Source organism: Camelus bactrianus, chromosome 12 (genome assembly GCF_048773025.1).
Source record: "Camelus bactrianus isolate YW-2024 breed Bactrian camel chromosome 12, ASM4877302v1, whole genome shotgun sequence".
NCBI classification, from domain to species: Eukaryota; Metazoa; Chordata; class Mammalia; order Artiodactyla; family Camelidae; genus Camelus; species Camelus bactrianus.
This window is the reverse complement of record NC_133550.1, coordinates 42176316-42200373: the sequence shown is the minus strand read 5'-3', so window position 1 is coordinate 42200373 and position 24058 is coordinate 42176316. Positions and strand designations below refer to the sequence as shown.

General features: G+C 36.6%; 1 protein-coding gene and 1 long non-coding RNA gene across 3 annotated transcripts in view; one reads left to right on the top strand and one right to left on the bottom strand.

The window, feature by feature from the left end:
* The window catches only part of LOC123615154 (uncharacterized), a 508039-nt gene that overhangs the window by 369439 nt on the left and 114542 nt on the right, over positions 1-24058 (top strand). The gene's annotated exons all lie outside the window — the stretch shown is intronic.
* Positions 17561-24058, bottom strand: part of DCN (decorin) — a 32634-nt gene continuing 26136 nt past the window's right edge. For both annotated transcript variants that reach the window (XM_010949438.3, XM_010949436.3), the window contains exons 7-8: positions 20512-20650; positions 17561-18272 (exon numbers count right to left, since the gene is read on the bottom strand). In XM_010949438.3, coding sequence (XP_010947740.1) covers positions 18078-18272; positions 20512-20650 — 334 coding nt within the window. In that variant the 3' untranslated portion in view covers positions 17561-18077. The remainder of the gene's footprint in view (positions 18273-20511; positions 20651-24058) is intronic.

Here is a 24058-nt window from a genome sequence, read left to right as displayed (position 1 = left end):
AGCCAGATAATTCAGGGTAATCATCTATTTTAAGGTCAACTGAGTAGCATCTTAATTCTGTCAGCTACCTTAACTCCTTATTGCATTGTCGTGTAACATATTCACAACTTCTGGGAATGAAAATGTGGACATCTTTGAGAAGCCACTATCTTGTCTACAACAGTATCTGAAAACATTTTATGGAACTCTAGGTTCATTTAGACAAACTCTTCAAAGATGTATGATTAGAAGAAACTCTACTTTTTAGGTCTACAATTTTCAATATGTTTGACAGCAATTTTTCAAAAATTAAGTATGGCCACCTCACAAATTATCTCCTAATTTATATTCTTAACATTAGAATATTTGACTTTCTATTTTTTAGCTTTTCTTATCCAGTTAGGAAGGTGAGTTGAGATATGATCTTTAGTAGCGTAATTCAGCTGTTATCCACCACCAAATTGTGTTTAATATTCCCTTGGAAGCCAGGGAAAATAAAATTATAATGAATTTATTCCAGGTCTGGTTAACATCCTTTCTGGGAATAGCCTTGGGAGTAACTTAAAAAGTACACCGAGACATCTGCTTGTGGGCATGTGGGTTGTTCTTCCCAGAAATGATGTTGTGCCCTAGACTGGTCAACCAGAAGAGGGAGGGCCTAAGTGCTAGCGAGTCCGCATTTATTTCTGTGATCACCATGACCATGACTCAGAGTGGAATTCTCAAGTGAATCATATCTCATTTTGCCACTATGGAAAAAAGGAAAAAGAAGAGTAACTAAAGAGAAAAACAGGTAGTTGTACTGGATATTGGATCACAGCCACTGAAAATACTTTCCCAAATTTCTAACGTCATTTTGTCCATGAACATTATCAGGATCCTTCTTAATACTGACTCCTTCCCTTCCCCCACTTTTCCTGCCTACTTTCCAATTATATTTCCCTTTACTGCTCCTGCGATCCCTCTGTGATAAATGCATCACCTGCTATTGTTTTATATATAATCTAAATATATACACATATTTAAATATTTTATAATTGATTTACATGTAATATAAATATATGTATAAAACATAAACGTATGTGTCTGTGTATATATGTACATATTTAGTCCATATGTTTTCCACACAGATGAAGACTAAACAGAATAAGAAAGTAAACAAAAGAAAGGGGTATACCATTACTTTTAGAGTCACTACTTCAATTTTATTAGCTTTTATATATGATTATTGCTTAAGTCCACTATGGCCTAAAGAATACTGTTATAGTATATATTAGGGGGACATTTCTTAGAAGAAGAAAAAAAAAAGGCAAAGTAAATATTTCTCAAATATAACTCACGTATGGTTTAATTTGTGCCCTGTGCCTCCCTTCCTCAATTCCAAGTGTCACCTTCTTCCTAAACGAAATTCCAAGGTCTCCCTCTTCCACCAATATTCGAATCTTTCTGATCGAAGTGGTGAAATATGTCCAGGACATTATTATGTATTAGAAGATGGTGACTCTAAAACACCAGGTCTAATCAGGTCTCTCTAAACGTTATCTGTGCTAAGCTCCATAAGCATTTAATGCCTTTTTTCTTAAAAGAGTCTTTCATGGTAGTGATAGCCAGAGACATTCACCAGTTTACATTCTTGACAAAGGCAATGAAGATGACTAATGTTTTAGTGATTTACAATATAGAGAGACCTTTCATGTATCTTATTTAAACTGAGCCTTATTAAAATCTTGTGAAATACAAATGATTAAGTCTGTGTTAAAGATGAGGGAAATCAAGCCTCAGAAACAAGACTTCTGCCTCCAAATTCCATGACTTCTCAGCTCCACCATCATTGAAATAGGAGGTATTGTCTCTCTTGTCCTTTGTATCCGTTTGGATACTCATTCTCTCATCAACTCTCTCCATCAACCTCAACTCAACTCAGATTCTTCCACCACACTTGGTACACATGAGCCCTGGGACTTTGCTCTCAGCAGGTCATCTGTCAGTCTCAGTTCCTCTTCTGTTTGTGTCATAACACCTATTACAGTTTGCCTTTTATTTTTCTGCTTATGCGTGCCTGCGTGTGTGCGTGCGTGCGTGTGTGTGTGTGTGTGTGTGTGTTTACTCCTCAAGAGAATGAGATCAGACTTGCTTTTTATGATGTTTTCTCTGTGACACCTCTGGCGTCGATCACAATGTTCCACACAGGGTAGAAGTTCAAATATTTGTTAAGTGAATGAACAAATACATGAAAATTATGGTTTAACCTACCCATAACTAAAAATATTACATATACCAAAAGATTCTGAATTCAATTAGAAGTCTGTTGAATATGTTTTAAGAATTAAACCATAACGGAGGTAGTCCCGGGATTATGTGAGGTCTTCCAAAAGGCTGGGAGACATCCGAACTCCCCACACTTCCCAGGCTGTCATGAAAGCATTTCAGTTTGGTCCTTTTTGCCTCAAGAGACTCCTTAAACGTCTGCTTCTCAACCAATTTGTGTTTCAAAAATATCCATACTATGAATCTGACGAATAGTCTCTCATTACAATCTACAGCGTGCTGTTAACGCTGAGGTCGCGTGTGAATGATACGTAATACAGGAGATGAGGGCAGATGGTTGGATTACTTCTTTCACTAATTTGCTGTCCCCCCGCCCTCCGCCCACAGGCAGTATTTTAACTTCTTTGACTTTACAATCTTTATCATTATAATGAAGTTAATAAAGTATAACTAGGTAAAAAACAACAACCTAAATAACTGTAAGCTGAGAAAATAAGTTACCATTTTAGACCTATGAAATAACACTAATTTCAGAAAAATTTTTTTCATTAGCAAAATGTAATGAAATGTTCAAACCGTTTGATCTAATAATCCCCATATTTAGATATCAAAATAGTAAGTGATTTATAATGAGGACAGTAAGTTTTTCTAAACACTATATAAATTTTTCAACATTATAGAATATATTATTAAATAGTAATAGAAAATTGGAAGAAATTCTCAATTAGAGGAGAAAAAGCATGTATAAGTGATTATACAGTAAACTCACATAATGAAATATAATACGTTACTAAAATTATACCCATATTATATAATAAAATGGAAATACTTCTATTCAAGTAAGTTAGTAAAAGTGCAGTATAAAAGTTCACGGTCTCTATTTGCAGTAATAAAACTATGCCTTTGCGTGAGCATACACACCTAACAATGAAGCATTAAAGTCAAATCATTGACAAATAATCACCTTGAACTGAAGTTTTCTTTTAGCTCTAGTGTCATAACTTTGCACAGCTTAATATCAAAATAATCATCTCACTAAGAAGCAATTCCTAATAATGAGTAATTCCTAAACGCAGATATGCAATTCATTATTTTATGGATTCTTTTTGTAAGTCTGACCTAATTCTTGATCTTATTTATGTATTCTTATCCTAGCCAGAAATAAAGTGAAGAGTTTGCCTATCAAACTTATATGGGCATTTTGGATAAAACCTTGAAAATTTTCATGTAATTTTTACACTTTGACAATTATCGTAGTTTTTAAAAATGAAATTATACTTTCTATTTCAAATTTGAGAAAAGAAAATTTAAAAAAAAGTTATATATGCTACAAATTTCTTCACATTTTCAACTAATGTGGTAAATATTATGATACATCTTGTCAAGGGCACCTTCCCTTGATTTATGGTTTTATTTATTTTGAATAAAGGACTCTGGGTACTCAGAAAGCATTGCCTCACCTCAAAAAAAAAATACGGTTTTCAATAGATGTACAGTCTGATGACCAAAGAAGGCTTTTCAGACATTATGCCTTGTGTAAACACAGGCAAACCTCAAACAAATCCTGGCTCAGTTTGCAGAAAGGAATCTTTTAGGTGACTGTGTTTAAACTTCATTAACTCTAATTTTCCATTTCATCAGTAATGATACTTTAGAATTCCTGAGGACTGTTCCCTAAGGTATCTGTCTAACTCACCAACGTTTACAAACCCAGTGCTGCAGATGTGATTTGCCCTCATTTTGATTGCTGAAAATAATCCGGTGTTTTACCACAACTGCAGTTTTCTGGTTTCAGAATCCAACCCAGAGAATTTTATTTGGTTTTCTAATTTGGTCCAGCTGTTGAAATGGAACCTTTCTTTCTTTGTCTTTTCGTTTCTTTCTTCCTTTCTCCTTTGTCTTTCCTTCCTTCTTTCTTCACTTCCTTCTCTCTTCACTTCCTTCTCATTCTTCGCCTTCTTCTTCTTTTTTTTTTTTTTTTCCCCTCCTCCTTACTCTCTCACTCCCCACCAGTCAACTATTCCTTGGAAACTTATGATAAACTTATGGCTACAGAGTATTGATTAATTCACCCCAAATTTGGGAAGATTTTTGATAATCCATTGGTAAGTACCACTAGCATAACATCCAAAGCCTATCTTCAACATGTCTCCTTTATATCACTGTCACTGCCAGCCATTTTCACACCCTTGTCTCTCACCTGGACTGTGACATATTCTTGTGATTCTCCTGCTTCCACTGTCCCCCTCTCTCTATTTCATTTCTGCACAACCCCACTTCTACCCCAACACAATTGCTAAGGCTTTACATGAACACTTCCTTAACTCTCACTACTAACATGCCACACTGGTCCTACCTCAGGACATTGACACCTGCTCTTCCCTCTGTCTGGGACACTTTGGTCTGTGCTCAAATGCCATTTTCATGACCACCATTTATAAAACAATTATATATTCTCATAATTTTCCATCCCTTTACCTTATTTTATTTTTCATAGTACTTAAATTTCTGAGATTGTTTTGTTTACTTGTTTATTATCTCCCCTCCCCGCAAATGGATAAACTCCTTGAGAGCAGAGACCTTGTCTATCTTGTCCACTGCTTATGCCAAGAACATAGGCTAATTAGAAACAAATACTTGGGCATTCCATATATTTTGAGTGAATGAATGAGGATTAAATAAATGAATAAATGCCAGAACTAAGGAGATTATTAGGTTATTTTCTTACTTAAACTTACAACTAACTATTCAGGAGGTTTGTAATTATTCAAAACTTCAAACTAGCTGTTTTTATTTACCTTCTTTTCCTTAATTTGTAGTGTTCAGGGGCAAACAGTTAATAGAGATGTTTTATAACGTGGATTCTGCCAAAAGAATCTGAGGGAGTACCTTGGATTCTAGAAGGTAAAGGCGGGGAATAAGTTCAAGACAACACAATACTAGCACATTTAGTAAAGTCTTCATCACTCTTTGTAAATACCCACACATATCTGCAGCATGGAACAGGTGTGTGCCAGTAGCATTTGAAAATTCACCTTTTTCAACAAGTTCACTTCCATTTAAGGAGTCATTGATTTCTTGACAAGAAGGAAAAACTATTCATTTCAGTAACATAAAGGGAATAGAAATCATATTACGTTCTCTTTGACAACAAAAAGCTAAGAATATTGATAATGATTAGTTGAAAAATAGGCACACTAATTACTCCTTGAAAAGCAAAACTCATACTCCTTGTTTAAAATTAAATGGGTTCATTACCACTGCACTTCTTTCCCCTCTAGTGATTTTAAAAGACTTTCTCTACTCACATTTGCATCTATTCCTTCTTAATTCAATTAACAAATATTTATAGACTGCCGACTATAACCCAGGTCTCAGGGAAATAACGTAAAGGAGTATATAGACGTAGTCACAGATTTTTGTGTCAAAATACTGAGAAACTTGCTCTTTATTCTTCTGAAGTTTAGTGCTGTAGAGAAGCCCAAGGAAGCTATAATTGTTTTTCTTCTGTTGATAGACTCCTATTTGTTGTTGTTTGTCCCACAAACCTGTGAGGTGTGTGTGTCTGTGTGTGCATGGTATTATGTACATGTTTGATATCCAAATACTTTACCAGATTTCCTTAAGATTGTTTTCTTTCCATTAATACTTTATGAGTCCTCTTGTAAGCTACAGATTCTAATCACCAACTGAGAATATTTCTCCTGTTCTGCCTTTGATTATTCATTTTGCACTAGTTGAATGTTTCCTTTTAAAGAGCAGCAATTACCCATGAGATGATTTTCTCACTGTTTCTCTTTGTCATCGCACTGAGTGACTCATACCTTTGTGTTTCCTTTCTGCGGTGCTGCTCTACCTCTTTGCTGTTTTCTGAAACTGTCTTACTATTCTCATAATGTGGTTTCTTTTCTTTAAACTCTGCCTGTCCCCCAGTTCTTGCTTTCCTTCTGTCTCAGTATTTCCTGTTTCATACGTGCTACTTTTTCAATATTTATTTAGAGTAGAAGGTTAGACTTTTCAAAATTTCTGCTTTCTAGATAAATGGTTTTTAAACCAGTGACCCCCCCCCCAACTTCAGTTCTCTTTTTCATTGTATGGTGCAGATTTTTTCCATAAAGTTGTAGCTATTTTTACAATATTTTCTCATCCTTGAGTGATTTCTATTCAGGCTGGCATTTTACCTATCAACAAACACTTCAGATTTTTTTTGTCTTTTTGCTTCTTTCAGCTTTTAAAGAATTATCCTTTTATATATTAAGCAGGAAAGCTAAACGGTGTGCAGCATTCTGGTCTTTCAGAATGATTTTGAGAATGTGAATTTGCTGAATTAGGGAGGAAATTCCTGGTTCCATCACTGGTCCTCTTAGCTGTCTGATATAATGAGAAGAGGAAAAATTCAAAAGTAAATTAGAGACTCAGAAGTGTACCATTTCTGTGGCTCTGCCAAGAAACATGAAAACAAAAAGCCTGCATAAGATGTTATAAAAATGAATTGCTTCTCTATTTCTAAACTTACATTTTTGCCCATAATATACCATTTTTATCCAATTTTGCATGTAACTTATTGAAACTCCAATCTCAAAATTAGACCAAAAAGTATTAATTAAGGCATAAGTTTAGAGAATATAAAAGCTACTGCTCTTCCAGAAATTGACTCGAGATAAATAATAGTATTGGCTCTTTGACATAGGTCTTAGCAGTATTTTTTTGAGTCTGTCTCCTCAGGCAAGGGAAACAAGAGCAAAAATAAACAAATGTGACTTAATTAAACTTAAAAGCTTTTACACAGAGAAGGAAACCATCAACAAAATTAAAAGGCTGCCTACCAAATGGGAAAAAAATGTTTGGAAATGGTATTTCTGATAAGGGGTTAATATCCAAAACATAAACATCTAATACAATAAAAAAAAAAAAAAAAAAAAAAACAGCCCAGTGGAAAAATGAGCAAACGATCTGAATAGGAATTTTTCCAAAGAGGATATACAGATGGCCAACAGGTGTATAAAAGATGCTCAGCATTAATCATCACACAAATACCAATCAAAACCACGGTGAGATATCACATCCCTTTTGAGTTAATTTTTATGTCGAGTATAAGGTAATGGTCAATATACATTGTTTTTCATGCATGTTGTTTTCATGCGTATGTTTTAAATATCCAGTTGTTCCAGGACCATTTGTGAAAGTGACTTTCTTTCCCATTTGAATCGCCTTGTCACTGTCACTAACAGTCCTTGGACTGCATGTGTGTGGGCTCATTTCCATGCTCAACTCTCTTCTGTTCAGTTGATCTTTCTATCCATCCCTTCACCACTGCCACACTGAGCTTTATTAAAAGTGTAAATTCTCAATTTTTTTCCTTGGAAAAAAAACTTTGTATCTATGCAGTTGTTTGCCTTTTCATGTAAACTTTAGAGTCAGCTTGTCAATTTTGAGATGAAAGCTTATTAGAACTATGATTTGACTTGTGATGACTCTACAGGTCAATTATCTTACGAGATGATGAACATCGCATATGTCTTCCATCGTTAAGGTCTTCTTTAATTTCTGTGAGGAATATTTTTTAGTTTGTATGTATATGCCTTACATGTTTCCTGTTAAATTTATTCATAAGTTTTCCAGCAGACATTTTATAATTCTAAGGTAAACAGAGTAACAAAATATTTCAGGTTTTTGCTGCTGGTAAACAAAAACACACCTGATTCCTGCATGTTAGTCTTGCATTCTATGATCTTACCAAAGATCACTTATTATTAATTTTAGTAGCTATCTTTTATTGATATCTTAGTATTTTTCTATGGACATGTTCACATCATCTTCAGATGAAGAGGGTTTTACATCTTCCTTCTAATCTTCATGGTTTTATTTTTTTTTTTCTTGTCTACTTCATTACCTAAGACTTTCTGTATACTATTCAGTAGAAGTGGTAAGATTAGTTAGTCTTGATTTTTCCTGATCTTAGAGAAAAAAGAGCCCACCTCCTAATACCATCACTGTGGGGGATAAGCTTTCAACATATGAATTTTGGAATGTCACCTTCAGTCCATACAGGGAGGGAATGGATAAATAGGAGAATGAGGGAGTGAGCAGGTGAAGAGGTGGAGGCGATACCAGTACGAAGTGGAGCAGAAAAAGAGGTATTTTTCTTCCCCAACTCTGTTAGCAGTGCAACGCCCTGTCCCCAAACTAATGGATTAGGTGTATATTTAATTTCATTTCTCTATCAAAGCCTTTTTAAATTACTTAGTTCCTGTCTCCTTTTCCTATCAGAGTATAAATCAATTCCACTGTTGGTTATAAAACAGCAATGAGATTATAGGAGTGAATACAGTTGTCAACCAAAAGCTGTCATATCAATGCAAAGAAGCACTGTTATTGTTATTGTTATCATTGCTACTGAAAGAAAACCCAGAGAATGGATATAAACTGACAGACTTTAACTAAACATATTGCAGTAATCATTTCATGGTGTGTGTGTGTGTGTGTGTGTGTGTGTGTGTGTGTGTGTGTGTGTGTAATTTTTATAAACCCCAAATCATTATGTTGTACAGTCTTCCCTTGGTATCCGCAGGGGATTGGTTCCAGGACATCCCACAGATTCGAAAATCTGTGGATGCTCAAGTCGCATCACGTCTGTATGTGTGGTTCTGCACCTCTGGAGTCAATCAATTAGGAGTCCTGTGGTATTATATGTGTTTATTGAAAAACACATGTGTATAAATGGACCTGTACAGTTCAAACTGGCATTGTTCCAGGGTCTACTATACACCTCCAACTTACATAATGTTATACATCAATTATATCTCAATAAAACTAGGGAAAATACACATTTTCCTATGCAAAAAAATAAAGCAAAACAACTTTAAATCAATTTGCTATTTGCAGAGTCAGAAAGGACCAAGGTCAAGGAGTTCCAGCCATCTAAAAGAAGACTGTGTTTACATTGTTACCTGATATCCAACTTTGCCAGCTAGCGCCTAAGACATCCTTTTTCAGCAAGGAGTTTAAAATGGACCCTAGATATCTGAGAAAATGCAGGCTTTGTGAATGTGACAGCAACTTTTATACCTGGGCTAAGTTATACAGCCCACACATGCGAAGTTGAGTTTTCTGCACTCACTTTCCTTTTTAAGATTTACAAACTGTATGGTCACTCAGATAGATTTTTAGTATATTTGTCAATGAGAGTTGGCTGCAGCTAGGAAGAAAAACCGTAGGGAGAAATCCATCTATCAGTCCAGATGGTATGAGAAGGATCTGAACCAAATAACAGCACTCAGAAACATCTGGTCTCAGAAGGTTTGTTTATCATTCCCTAGACCTCAGAGTAAGCTTTGTGAGTTGTAGGTGGCCTGGTATTTCTCACAGTGCTCCAGATGTTTCTCCTAGAGTCAAGGACAGCCACAGGAAATTTGTTTAACATTATAATTTTTAATCATGAAAGGGGACACAATACTTTTGACTTTCATTTCCTCTCAGGACCTTCTTAGATATTATCTTTTCATTCATTTTTAAAGTTTATTAAAATAATATCTCACTTTCACATCCCATTGTTACTGACCACAGAAAATAAAATGTACTTTTTAAAATTTTCATTTTCTCCAGACCAAGCATAGTTCCTGTCATATTCTACATCCTCAGTGAAAATGTGGATTCAATAAATACAAGAATGAATGATCAAATTAATTAAAATTTTATTTTCTCTTTTAGCATGTTAAGATGACAAGAGTATACCCCTCCACACACATCCACACACATGCATAACTGGTTTTGGGAAGAGATGAGAGAAAGTAAATTATTTCAAGGAGAATGTTTTATTTTTCACTTATCAATGCCAGGTCAAGTGACCTCATGGAATCTTCATAAACTAGTGATCAGTGTAAGTTATAGCAGAATTGTCTATGCTAGGAGCCCATGAAATAATGACCTCGACTGTGGGATTTGTATGTTTCCATGCTTTTGTAGTTAAGTATGTTGGTCCAGTGCCCGAGGCCCCCTGAGATCTCTTGGAGTTTTAGGAATATGCCTTCTTTATGGTACAGGACTGTTTGTTCATAACTGTCAAACCACCAGCAAGTTATCAACCCACATTCAAGGCAGGCACCACACTGTATTTTCGTTAATGTGAGCTCTTGAGGGAAACAGCAACTAGACTGTGTTTTTATACAATTTTAAACTCGTAAGAGAAAACACAGGGATTTTTTTTTTCAAAAACAATAAAATTCTTTCTCCTCAAGAGGATTTTTTCTTTCGTGGTGTTCTTCAGGCAAGGACTGTTTTGGAAATGCTGACAGGATCTTAGCAAAGGCATCCAGAGGGAAACATATAATATGTTTATTTATCTTAGAAACCACAAGAACATTGCACAAAGCCAGAATTGGCCCTGTAAAATGTGCTGCTAACATGTACAGTATGACTGCTTAGTTTGGATAAAGTCAAATCATTTCTGTCCTGATAAAGAAGGACAGTCTATACTCTGACATTGCCCAGATTTATGTCCACAATCCATCCCTCTCCTCTAAGTTCCAGACTTAGTGCCAAAGCCTCCTTGATACCTCCAAGTAGAAACTGAACAGGCACCTCAAAATGAACAGATCCAAAATCAGACTCCTCCTCACAATCTTTCCCATCTCGGTCAATGGTGACTTCATCTTTCCAGGGGTTCAGGCCAAAATTCTTGGAATCACCCCTGTCCCTATTCTTTCTCTCTCACAGACCATTTGGACTCTCAGCCTTGCTTGGCTTCCTATCCTCTGTATCTTCCAAACACTCCTTCGCATCACCTTCCCTGCTACTGTCCACGTCAAACCCATCATCATCTCTTGCTTGATTATTGCAGTGGTGTCCTAAATATCCCTCCTGGGTCCATCCCTGTCCATCTACAGGCCAGGCAACCTGACGTACCCTTTCATGGATAGTTGAATCAAGTCATTCCTCTGCTGAAAACCCTTCAATAGTGTCCCATCTGGCTCAGGGCAAAAGCAAAGGCAAAGACAAGTTTAAAGTCTTTTAAATTGCCTAAAAAGCCCTTCAGGACATAGGTTCCCATGACCTCCCTGACCTTGTGCCATATCTTGCCTTTCCTTAGTCACTTTACCTGTTCATATTTGACCACTCTGCTGCTACTAGAAATTGCCATGCATCTTCCTAACTTTGGGCTCCTTTTTTTGGCTCGCTTTCTTCCATCCTTCATTATCTCTGCTCAAGTATTACTTTATGTAAAGATCTTTCTCTGACCATCCTCATTGGTCAGTCCCATTCTCCCATGTTCCTCATACCCTGTTCCTCCTTTACTTTCCCCCGTTTTACTTGCCATGCCCTGGAAGGTCTCCTCGCATTGTGATGCCTGCTTGTGTGAGGATGAGACATTGTTTACGGCTCTATCTCAGCCACTGGACAACGTCAGACAGACAGCAGGTCTTTAATAAATACGTGTTGAATGAATGGAGCGATATGGGCTAATACACACATCACGCCTGGATAGAAGGGTTAGATTATTTTGATATTTGAGGATATTTTTAAATTGATTTGTGTTCCTAAGCTTGTCTGTGAAGGCCTGTGAAGGCCTGGAAGCATTAACTTAGCCTTCATTGTCCCTACTGGAACAAGGAGCCTGGAGAGAAAATCTCTTACTCCTTGAGGGCTGGTCTGTGGTCGGGAGTCCTGTCCTCGGGGGCGTCTGGTCCAGGCCTTCTCCAGTTACCTTGCACCGGAGAGACAGGACGACTTTCTCTTACTTCAAAATTATTTAGCTGCATTTGAAGATTATTTTACATTCCTGGGTATTTATGTTTGGTTTTAATAAGTTTAATGGGTTTTTTTTCTCTCGATTTTTCTTCATTTTCTACTGTTCTACTCTGTAGTGTGAAGTTGACAGTCTGTCGCAGACCTGTGACTTGAAGTAAACGTGACAGATGGTGCACTAGACCACATAAACAGAGCCCCTAAAAGAAATTCTTTAGCCATTCATGGGGGGATTAAAAAATAAGCATCAAAGTCAGAAAAGGAATATCAGCTTGGCAGCCCGTGATGCTGTTCTGCAGGAGAGGAGAGTCTGAAAGGCAATGAAGACTGTTAAGAGTTAACAGTGCGCGTTAAGGAGCAGACTTGGAAAGGACTCAGCCTCTCTGGAGCTTTGGATGAATGAGAAACTGTTGTATATACATTTTGAGTTTACTTAAGGGATTAGGCGTTTCTTTGTTTGCCTGGAAGATAAGGCAATGAGATTCTACATCTGCAGCTGCAATAAACTGTGGAATGAGGAGTTCCCTGGCACTGCCTTATGGAGAAGGAGGAAGAGAAAAAGAAAAGGAAGGTAATGGTGATGACTTAGTAAAATGAGTGAAACAGGAAAAAAGCAGACTTCCAGGTTATGCCTGATTTATATAATGAGAATGACATAGTAACTGTCATTGCCAGATCAAGGTCATTGAAGAGGAGTGCATTAAAAGAACATAAATACTTGTTCTGGAGAATCTGAGTCACTGGAACATGGTAAGATGACAGCACTTAAGACAAAAAGGTGTAAGCCTAGGCCAGCATGAATGTCTGCAAAGGGCAGATTCACACTTTCCAGTCTCTTCTGTAAACCCCACACACTCAAACAAAAATGTTAATAAAAATAAAAACAGAAAATAAGCATTTTTATAAAGATTAAAAGAGTGAGTGTTAATGGTTGAACTGTGTCCCCTCAAAAGATAGGTTCAGGATCTAACCCCTAGTACCTGTAAGTGTGATTTTGTTGGAAATAGGGTCTTTGCAGATGTAATCGAGTTAAGATGAGGTCATGCTGATTTCGGGGTGGGGCTTAATCCAACATCACTGGTGTCCTTATAAGAAGAGAACAGACACAGATACACAAGAGAGGGAAGCCATGTGGAGACAGAGGCAGAGATTAGAATTATTTTGCCTCAAACCAAGAACACTTGGAGCCACCTGGAAGCTTGAAGGAGCATGGAGGGGTCTCCCTAGAGCCTTTAGAGGGAGCATGGCCCTGCCAATACCTTGATTTTGAACTTCTAGCCTCCAGAACAGTGAGGGACTAAACTTCTGTTATTTTCGACCACCCCGTTTGTCTAACTTTGTCACAGCATCCCTAGGACACTCACACAGAGAGGGTTTTCACAGGGGCCAAGCAGTGGAGACGAGATACAGACACGGTCCAGTAGGAAATAAGAAGACATTATTGCTCTGTTCTTCAAAGTACAGACCAAGGGGCAGTAGCACTTCTGGGAGCTTGTTTGAAATGCACAATCTGGGACCACACCCCAGCCCAGAGACATAATTTCCCTGGAGATGCCTGCAGCCTGAACTATGCAGCCTGGGGAATGACAGCAGGAGCAACCCATATACTTCATTAAGCCCGTTTCATGTGCTAGGCTCTGAGCTAAGGGTTTTACTCCATGTTAACCCATTTAAGTCACAGACCAATCTATAAGATTCGTATCATTGTTACATTCATTTTATAGACACGGAAACGAGTCACAGAAAGGTTAAATAACTTTCATAAGTCACGCAAATAGCAAATGTTGGAGTCAAGGAAATGAGCCACATTTATCTTTATTTCAAAGGAAAGATGTAGAAGAAAGAAGTTATCTGATACTTCAGAGTGGGATGCAGAGGGGTCAATCCCCTCCCTCCTGTGGATCCCGAACAAAATTAGAAACAGCTTTCTTGCTGGAAAAGATGTGTTGGAGGGTCTGCCTTACAGATGAAAGTCTAAAAAGGCCTTCCCTGTCCTTCTATCTCCATCCATCCCTCAGCCAGGAGTAGGTTAAGCTGCAGGGCTACTGGAAGTGTTCTCCCTACAAGAGGAAGGCTACAGCATGGAGGAGGCAGGACTAGAGAGAGTACAGCGTTCAACGGCCAGTTCTGAAAAAAAAAAAAAAGTCTAGAGATGACATGGACAATAGAAACTAGCTTTTCACTGTAGCTAGGAGAGTAGGATCATTTGAGAGGTGTAAGAAAAAAGAAGACATTTCCTCCCTGTTATTGGACATCCTGGGAAATTGATATTTTGTGGGCCAGCAGGATTGTGGAACGTATAGAAGGCAGAGTAAGTCCTCCTTTATGCCAGCCTATCAGAGAAGATGTACTTACTCTATGCCTTGAACAGCTCCTTCCCCCAAATCTCCCTGTTAAACTCTTACACATTCATCAAAACCCACTTACCTCCTCAGTGAAGTGCTCCTCACTGCTTGTTCTCCTTCCCTTGGCAGAACTGATCACTCTTCCTCTGAGCCACTGCTGTATGTTGCATATATTCTTATGATAAAATTTCTTTATATATATTTCTATTGTTTGGCTAAATGTTTGTGTCCTTCGTTAAATATGATCACCTTAAAGTCAAAAATGGCATCTTACTCATTTTTGTATCGCCAGTGTCTAGCACAGGCCTAGTAAATATTTTTCCATGAACAGAAATCCACTCTGTACCCTGAAAGTGATATTTAAAGTCACTGGGAGTATTAGCCAATGTGATATTAACTAGTGACATATGGTTATTAATTTTAAATTCATTAAAATTAAATAAAATTTTAAGATTAAGTTCTTCAATTCCATATCCTTATTTGGCAAGTGGAAACCATACTGAATGGTACTGATATAGAACATTTTCAAAGTTGAACAGTGTTGTAGAATATTTTCAGTTTTTTATGGACAAATTTATACTTTTTGAAATGTAAAAACACTAATTTGGACTGTGGGATTGCCCATTATTTTACAGCCCCACACAATATTGCAAAGAAGATGGAAGATGCTATGGATATTCAGTGATTCCTCATTGTTGGGCACAAATACATTCTTTTCTAAAGTAGCAGAGGGCAAGATGTTGAAGTGATGGAAAGTTTGCCTTTCTTACTTTTAAGCTTCAAATTACTTGCCGTCTCTGGGGCTGCATTTGCTCATCTGCACATTAAATAACCATGCATAGCCCACAGGGTGATTATTAAATGAGATAATGCGTGTACATTTAAGACATAGTACTCAATAAACCATAGTTATTATCTTTTTGACACCTGTACCTTGAGACTGTAACCTATTAACAATGCAGAGGAACTGCTGAGAACCATGCATAGATTCCCTTCGTAGTTTTTTTAAGACTACCACTTTTGGTCTTGACATGGCATGACTTGTATAAACTATTGTAAAAGGAAAGGCTGATCCTAACTGAATCAGGGTTATAATTCTGACTCTGCATTTCCTATCTCTCATTTTCATTCTGTGAAATGGAAATAGTACATTCTTGTGGGATTTTTGTGACAAGTAGACATGGCTCACAAAGAGCCTAGCACAGAAGCTGGCGATTTGTTGTGTGCACTGAATACATTCTAATAATTCTGAAATAATTCTAGAAATAAGTGTCTGTTATTGTTGTTGTTGTTCTCAACTTTCTACCAGGAGTTATCTCATGTCTGCAGTATGTTCGTTGTTAGTTTACTGAATGAATGAACGAATGAATGGACTACGTTAAGTCAGTAAGTAGCCTCTCCCAGTTATTGACTGATAACAGACTATGAATAAATATCACTAACATGATCACTTCATGAAAGTCCACCACGTAATTCAACGCTCGTACAGAGCTTTGTGTATTTCAGGCAGTAACTGGTATAAGGGAGACTGTGGCTTTCATGGCAATAGCTTAGAGCTCTGTGCGCCAGTTCTCATGAGTTTTAGGGTTATCCAAATATTATTTTGGTTTTCAGCCAAATTTATGTGCAGTACATAACTGACTGCCCATTAATATTGACTGTGTACGTTTTCTGTTTACACTTCAAATTTTAACACTAACTGTATTTCTTTCAACCAGTAAACTCTGCTCTAGTCAGTCATTATAAAAAAAACCTGGTGTTTCACAATGGAAAACCAGATTTAGCTAATCATGTGACAGAGTTTTATCAAATATTTTTTATATTTATTAGCACTTCTGATCAGTGCAAAAAAATCTAAAATAATTTGGATTCAGAAAAAGTGCCTGGGATGACATACGATGAGAATGTAATGCTTAGGTGAGGTTGGTGGAATTTGTTCAGTGATTGTAGAGATACAGTTGCAGTGCCCGGGGTGATTATTCTCCAAGTGCCCTGACCAGATCCACTCCCCTCCCTTCTCTGCTCTGCCCCAGGAGAAGCCATCATCTCTGGCTTTCTTGAGGGTTGTCTTCCCTGTAAGTTTGGTTAGTGGACGATCTAAAGTAGAAAAAAGAGAAAGGTAGACACCCTGCTTCAGCACTTCGCTTCTGGCAGAAGTCGCAGGCAGAAGGGCTCCCCTGGGTGTGGAAATCTTCCATTGCTGTCCTCTCACTTCGCTCCAGAAGCTCAGTTTCTTCCCCCGTCCGTTAAGCCACTCGGGTGGGAATGCCTTTGCTCCACTGCCTTTCTCTAGGTACGTCAGCATCCCTTGTTTGATGTGGTAAACTTTATAAACACTCTAGAGTAGTCCTTTCATTAAATTATCTTCATTTAAATTCTCTGGGGTAAATTCTGTTTTCTGCCAGACCCTGATTTGTACAAAGATTAAAAGAGAAAGCTTTGAAGTTTATATGTAATAATTAGGGAGATTCTCATGATTTTTCCTGAAATTTTGTGTTAATATGCTTTTGTGAGGGGGTAAATACTGGAGTAGATTCATATTTTGCAAAGCATAAGCTGAACGTGTAAGAAGGAAGGCAAAGCTGAAAGAATTGCAGAGAAACTCAGCTAAAGGCTCATCTACTAGCAAGACTGTTTTGTATTTTCCTTTATAGTTTAAAGCAGTTTGGATCTGGGTTTCAGTATTTGCAACCAGAAAACATCCAGGATTATAGGAGAAACAAACTGTCTTCACATGTTTACTTACTAATAATAAGTTGATAGCAGAAATGTACTTTTTGATAAATATTTACTCTTGGTAAATCAGCCCATTCCCCAGGCTTGTGAGTGGTCTGTTTTGATAGCTATTTCTAAATCCTGCATTAAAAAATTTCTAAAATCAAAGATAATTACTAAATGCAGGAAATATTTCTAATACATCTAGTAAACACAGAAATGTTCAGGTGAGCAGCCTGATAGTGCACATATTTTAAAAATTGATTTAGTATTTAGTATGTGAAAATATCAGTTTTTTAAGACCAATAAGAAGTCAGCTTTGTGCCTTATCAGCTGAACACTGAATATAGATAAAGTAAGTTATAATACATACATGTCAAAGGATGGGGTGGAATACATACCTAAGAACGTGAAAAGGTGTGCTTTTTTTTTTTATCAAGAAAGCAATGTCTATTCTTTTCAGAAAACTGAGGTCAGGGAAGATTTACAATTACACTTTTATACAATAGTAATTTTAAATGTACTTGTGAATTTATTTTCTTTTTCAAAATAATGACATTAGCAAAACTTTTACATAGCCTATAGAGAATTTACACACTCAAATGAGGCTTTACCAGTAATAATGGGGATGAATACATTGCTAGACTATGTCAAAGGAGCTAACCACCGTATGAGTTACAGAAGATTGATATCATTTTTATTGGATTCCTTCTGGAAATTAAAAGCTTAACTAAATTGTTTACTCCAAATTTTACATTTAGTGAAATAAGAATATCTGCAAGAGCTCAGGTAACATCAACAAGAAGCTTCAAAAAAGGATTCTGAAAGTGGCAGGCAAAATATTTTTTTATTGTAGGCAATTATTTAAACTGCATATTTGGCTTTACGCATAATAAGTCATGTGGGAAAAACATCCACATTGCAGTTAGTTAGGTTTCCAGTATCTAGCTTTCTTTTTTTTTCTTTTTCGAGCAATGATATTAACGGGATTTTGCCAGGTTATAAAAATGAGGGCTTTCTTGGGAGCTACTTGAAGTTTCCGAGCTGAATGGCAGAGCGCACATAGACACATCGGAAGGTGGATGGCTGGATCTCCCAGTACTGGACAGGGTTGCTGAAAAGGCTCACCCCTGAATAAGAAGCCTTTTTGGTGTTGTACCCAGGTGGGCAGAAGTCGTTAGAGCCGACTGCAGAGATATTGTTGTTATGAAGGTAAACAACCTGCGATACGAAATAATGGGAGCGTGGTTATTTTCCTCTAAACAAACTGAGGCCCTCCGCAGAAGTACTTTATTCTTTTTCACTATACTCATCCTTCAGTTTAAACACCTAAGTACTTTTTCGCTACACTCATCCTTCAGTTTAAACAACTAAATACTTCTCAAACCAAACTTGATCTCTCTCTCTCTTTCTAATCTTGCTTTTCCCTTCCTTCGTCTTCCTCATCTCACTATATGGCATTACAGTCTTTCCAGATGACTCAGGCCGAAAACACCATCATTATCCTTGACCCTTCCTGTCTCTTATACTCTCTGCCCAACCATCAGCAAACCTTGCTTGTGCAGCCTTCAGAATGCACATACAATCCAGTTTTCTGCATGTCGACTCCTAGAACCTTATTCAAAGCTTCCATTAGCTCCTTCTGGATTACTGAAGTTGTCCTGATTATTCTTCCTGCTTCCTCTTTTGCCTTCTTAAAGTCTCTTCCTTGTCTCTCTCTCTTTCTTACTTTTTTTTTTTTCATAAAAACTATTGCAACTAAAAGCAGTTCTAGCACAGTACTAGGATAGATCCATATATAAAAAACAACTGAATTTCTATATACTAGCAACAAACAATTCAAAAATAAAATTAAGATAACAATTCATTCACAACAGCATTAAAAATAATGAAAAACTTAGGAATAAACTTAATAAAAATTATAAAACTTGTGCACTAAAAATGACAAAAAATTGCGTGAGGAATTAAAGATGAAATACAGAGATATTCCATGTTTGTGACTCAAATGACTCTATTCTTATGATGAAAAATCTCCCTTAATTGATCTATAGATTCAACACAATCCCTGTCAAAGTCCTAGCAGTCTATTTCAATAGAAATGAACAAGCTAAGTCTAACATTTATACGGAAATGCAAAGGAACAAGAATATTCAAAATAACTTTGAAAAATAAAATACAGTTAGAGAATCTTTATTCTTAATTTCAAAACATAACCAAAACTACTGTTATCAAAAGATATAGTTCTAGCAAACAGAATGTGGTATATCCTTACAATGAAATTCCATTCAACAGAAATGGTACATGCTATGATATAAATGACCTAAAATCATTATGACAAATCAAAGAAACCAGTCACAAAAACCACACATTTTATGGTTACATTTATATGAAATATCTAGAAAAGTAAATTCATATAGAAACAGAAAAAACGTAGGTTAATGATTCCCTATGGCTAGTTGACTATAAATAGATAACTGAAATATTTTGAAGGTGATAGAAACATTCTACAACTGGATTGTGTTGATTGAACAACTATATAATTTTGCTAAAAATAACCAAACTATATACTTAAAGAAAAAAAGTAGAGCACTCAAATTCCCTTGGAACCTGCAGAAATGCAGGAAAAATGGGTACATGGATAGCCAATTAGAGATGGAAAACCAAGAATGAGGAGGTCTTTCTGAATGTGGGACCCTGTGTGAATGCCCATGAGATTTGCTGATACTCAGCAAAGATTTCAAAAGGACATGTTTTATTTTTTTTTCTCTTTGACTCATAGTAAGACACATTATGTATTGAGCTTTCATATACATGAATCTGTGCATATGAAACAAAATTTTAATAAAATACCACTACAGTGATAAGTAATACAGTGATATTCTATTCTACACCATTCCATCCCATTCCATCCCTTCCAAACTTATCCCATTCCATCCCGTTTATGGGATATTCCTAATGAACCCATTAAACAAATTTTATGAACTCAATATTATGTGTCCATATCTTCTTATCCTTAAGAATACACTATAACTTGATAATTTTTAATTCAGTCACTCTGCTAGATAAACATTCTTTTTTGACCTGTATGACATCTGCTGAAGCTGAAAGTTAAAACTATGATTTTATTCTCTGTCTATACATTACAGATGATGTCATCTTTTCCAACCAGTATATATTTGTTATACTGATCTGTGACTTGAAACTATCCAGCTTCATTAAAAATATTACATTCTGAAAGCAAGCATTATATTAAGTCCTAGGCAACAGTAATAATTTTTAAAAATTAATACTAATTTAAACCTATATTTTTCACAAAACAGGAATGACTATTTATGTAGACATATTAAAAATATTTCTCTTCAAAAAAATTTCTAAGCCGAGCTTCCTGCCTCCTTAGCATCCCAGTAGGGAGATATGCTCCCAAAGATATTTCTCACAATATTTAGTGGCATCGCATTACCTGGATATACTTATGATCCGCCAGCCCACCAGGCACTTTGATAAGCTTGTTGTTGTTCAGATGAAGCTCCCTCAAATGAGGAGTGTTGGCCAGAGAGCCATTGTCGACAGCAGAGATGCTGTTGAAACTCAGTCCCAACCTGCAACAGAAAACAGAAATGAATAGAAGCAATGCCTTCATATAAGCATTGTGTGATTAATCAAGTCAATAGGAAAGAAATTTTTTTTCTGTTTTTGCACTTACTGTCACCTCTGCCTAGTGATTTTTCCCAAACTTGCTGAGTTTGGATAGACCCCATTTGTTCTTAAGGGTTTAGCTTAGAGTTACCCTCTTTAAAACTCCTCTGACGGCACCAGACTGGATAGGTGCCACTAGTGAATGCTCATGTAGCACCCTGTTGTCACCCTCTTGTAAAACTCAGGGGACTGTGTACTTGCGAGTCTTACCTTGAGAAAAGTGATTTCTCAAAGATATATGATATATTTTATATGTACTTATCGACCATGAAATTTATATACGAAAAGAGGAGTGAGCCAACTTGGCATAACACTGTGCTTCTCTGTAAGAACATTCAGCAATATTTGTGGACCAAGAACAGAGAGTTCCTTGAAGACAACTGCAAGCGCTCACACAGAGCTTGGTATGATCAGCGCATAGCTGCTGAATTGCTTGTATAATGGGCGTAGTACAAATAAAAGGAGTACTATTACCATTTTGGTCACTTTGTAAATCAAGTAATTGTATTTTTATTACCTAAATGTATTTGTTGTAAATAAAACGTACAAGGTTCTAGTAAGTCAATAAAACTACCTGCTAGAAAGCTTAATGGAATTAGCATTTTGCATTCATTTGGAAAGAGTTTATCAGTGACCATCTGTCACTATCAGAATATGCCTGGGGCCAGTATTCTTGGTTTCCCATACTGATCTCTGCACTAGGGCCCTAATGGCTGATCTCTGGCCCTGACCTTGGCCCCCTCGACATTTCTCATACAATGCTACTCAAGGTTTGGGATTTTGCTTTTAATTAATGCTTAACACGTGGGAGCCTGCAGCGGTGATGCCCTGCATTGTAAATGAGATTCAAAAGTCAGAAGCTGACTTGAAGACAAAACTCTAGGAATAAATCTCTGTCAGAACCAGGATGCTGTGTATCCAAAAGGGCAGAGAGAGATGAGGCAACAAGGTAGTGGAAGAGAATCAGAAACCTCAAGGGCAGAGAAAGTGGAAAAACCAATTGAATTCCTTCAGATGCCATGGAAAGGATGGGCCCTTTTTTTAGGATGATTCCTGCTTATCTTCAGCTAGTTGGGATCTTTGAGCTCTTTTAGGATTTAGATGCTGGTAACCAAATGTCTCCCAAGTTTAATCATGACTTGGTATTTGAAATAATTGAGATGAAAGTGTACTGATTTTAGGCTACTAAGAGCACAGTTGGTTTATCTTACTTAAGGTTCATTTACCTGGAATCCTGGCTCAGAATATTTTGTTTTTCCCTTTAGTCTTAAACATTCATCTCTTGTTTCTGGCCTTTCCTTTTCTATTTCAGAATCATGTCTCCTATTTCTTACAGCACTCCAAGTCCCATATCCAAGTTGGGCTAATACATTTCTTAGAACCAAATAGTCTTGATAATCTATTAAAGGGAACTTTACTTCTTCAATGATTAATTTATATTCACTCATCAAATATTCTTGAGAACCTACTATGCTCAAGATTTTGTCCCAGTCTTATGAGGGCAGAGGACACATGGTTCAAAAACCATGATTCTTTCCATTGAGGAATATGTCACCTAGTAGGGGACATGATGATCTATATACTAAATAAGAAAAGGGAAGTTTGCCTGAAAACCACTTTTTATTTCTGCAGAGGGACACACACTATTTTCTTTTCATTTGTTCCTAATAACTAACTGAAATATTTGCCCTGCAACAGTGTTGTGAGGTCAGAGGCTGCTCTGTTCCTTCTTTTCACAGCACCAAAATACTTCTCATGATCCAATATAAGTGAGGAGCAAACAACATAAGGATTTGATGGTATAGTAGACATCCATCCTGACGTGCCTTATTCAGACATCCTGAAATGATTCCAAAGGGAAAAGTATTTGATAAATTCAAGAGCTGAGAAAGTTTCCTTGGCCATTGAGGCAATCTGCTCTAATTTAATGAATGGAATTCAAAATCCATTTAAACAGAAATCTTCACTTCTGTTGACCTGTTCAAAGTTCATTAGCTCTTTATGCTTCTAGTTGCTACAAAGCATACAATGTTAATACTAATGTGTGGAACCTCAAAATCTCCATGCCACTTTCAGTACAAAATAAACATTTCTCTAAAATGGTGCAAATATTATGACTCATTCACCATATTTAGAACTTTATAGTGTTTTTGATCCCAGCTGTTCCTTCTCCTCCTACTACTAGTAATCCAGTAATAATAGCTGTCCTAAACACAGTTCTACACAATAAGCAATGCAACTCCTCCATTCTTCTCCAGCTAGAGAGATCTAATCAACACAGGAAGGTAGATGATGCGTAACACTACTTTGAAAAATATTTTCTTCATTAGATACTGCAGTGAAACTATGTAAAGGATTGCTTACCATTAGAGACACTAGGGTCATATATTGCAGCTACAGTCACATGCATATGCACACTTTCAGCCTCATCCTCCACTAAGTCATTGGGGGAATAACCACGGAAATGGGAAAGATGGCATTATCCATCCATCTGGTCTTAGGGATTTCTCAAAGATATATGATATATTTTATATGTACTTATCGACCATGAAATTTATATACGAAAAGAGGAGTGAGCCAACTTGGCATAACACTGTGCTTCTCTGTTAGAACATTCAGCAATATCTGTGGACCAAGAACAGAGAGTTCCTTGAAGACAACTGCAAGGGTCTGCCAGAACTCTCCTCTTTTTATTTCTTCACCAGACAACAAATACAGAAAGATTGAAGTTAGCTTAGAAAGTAGGATGGGCACTAGTGATTATCTATAAGGAAAAAAAAAGTTAAGAAGGGCTAGAAAAAAATTTTTAGAGTGTATTAACTGTCCAGAGGCATTTTAAACATTTTAGAGAATAGGAGTTAGTTAGAGAATCTCATGATAACTATTCTAATATTAGTGTGAGATACTCAATACTTCCATGACCTTTCATTTTAGTACATTTGCAAATTCTGAATGCTATGTTATAATTTACTTAACCTTCTGTTTGAGACAACCAAGTTAGAACATACTGAATGAACATATGGATTTAATCAAACACCTTGTACACATGGTATATATTAATGAATCTAAAAACAGTATGGTATTCATAAAACATAAGGCTGATCTTGATGGGGTTATGATAAGTACATTATTCCATTAGTTTTTTTTAAACAAATAATTGGGCAAGCTGAAGTTTGAGGTTATTAGAAACAACAAAAAATGTGTTGCAGGCAAAAAAAAAAAAAAGCAATCATCATGTTTCTAATTCTGAGCATATATGCACTAGTATATCTAGCCATTTTACTGATAGAACATTGTGAAAGAATATTATT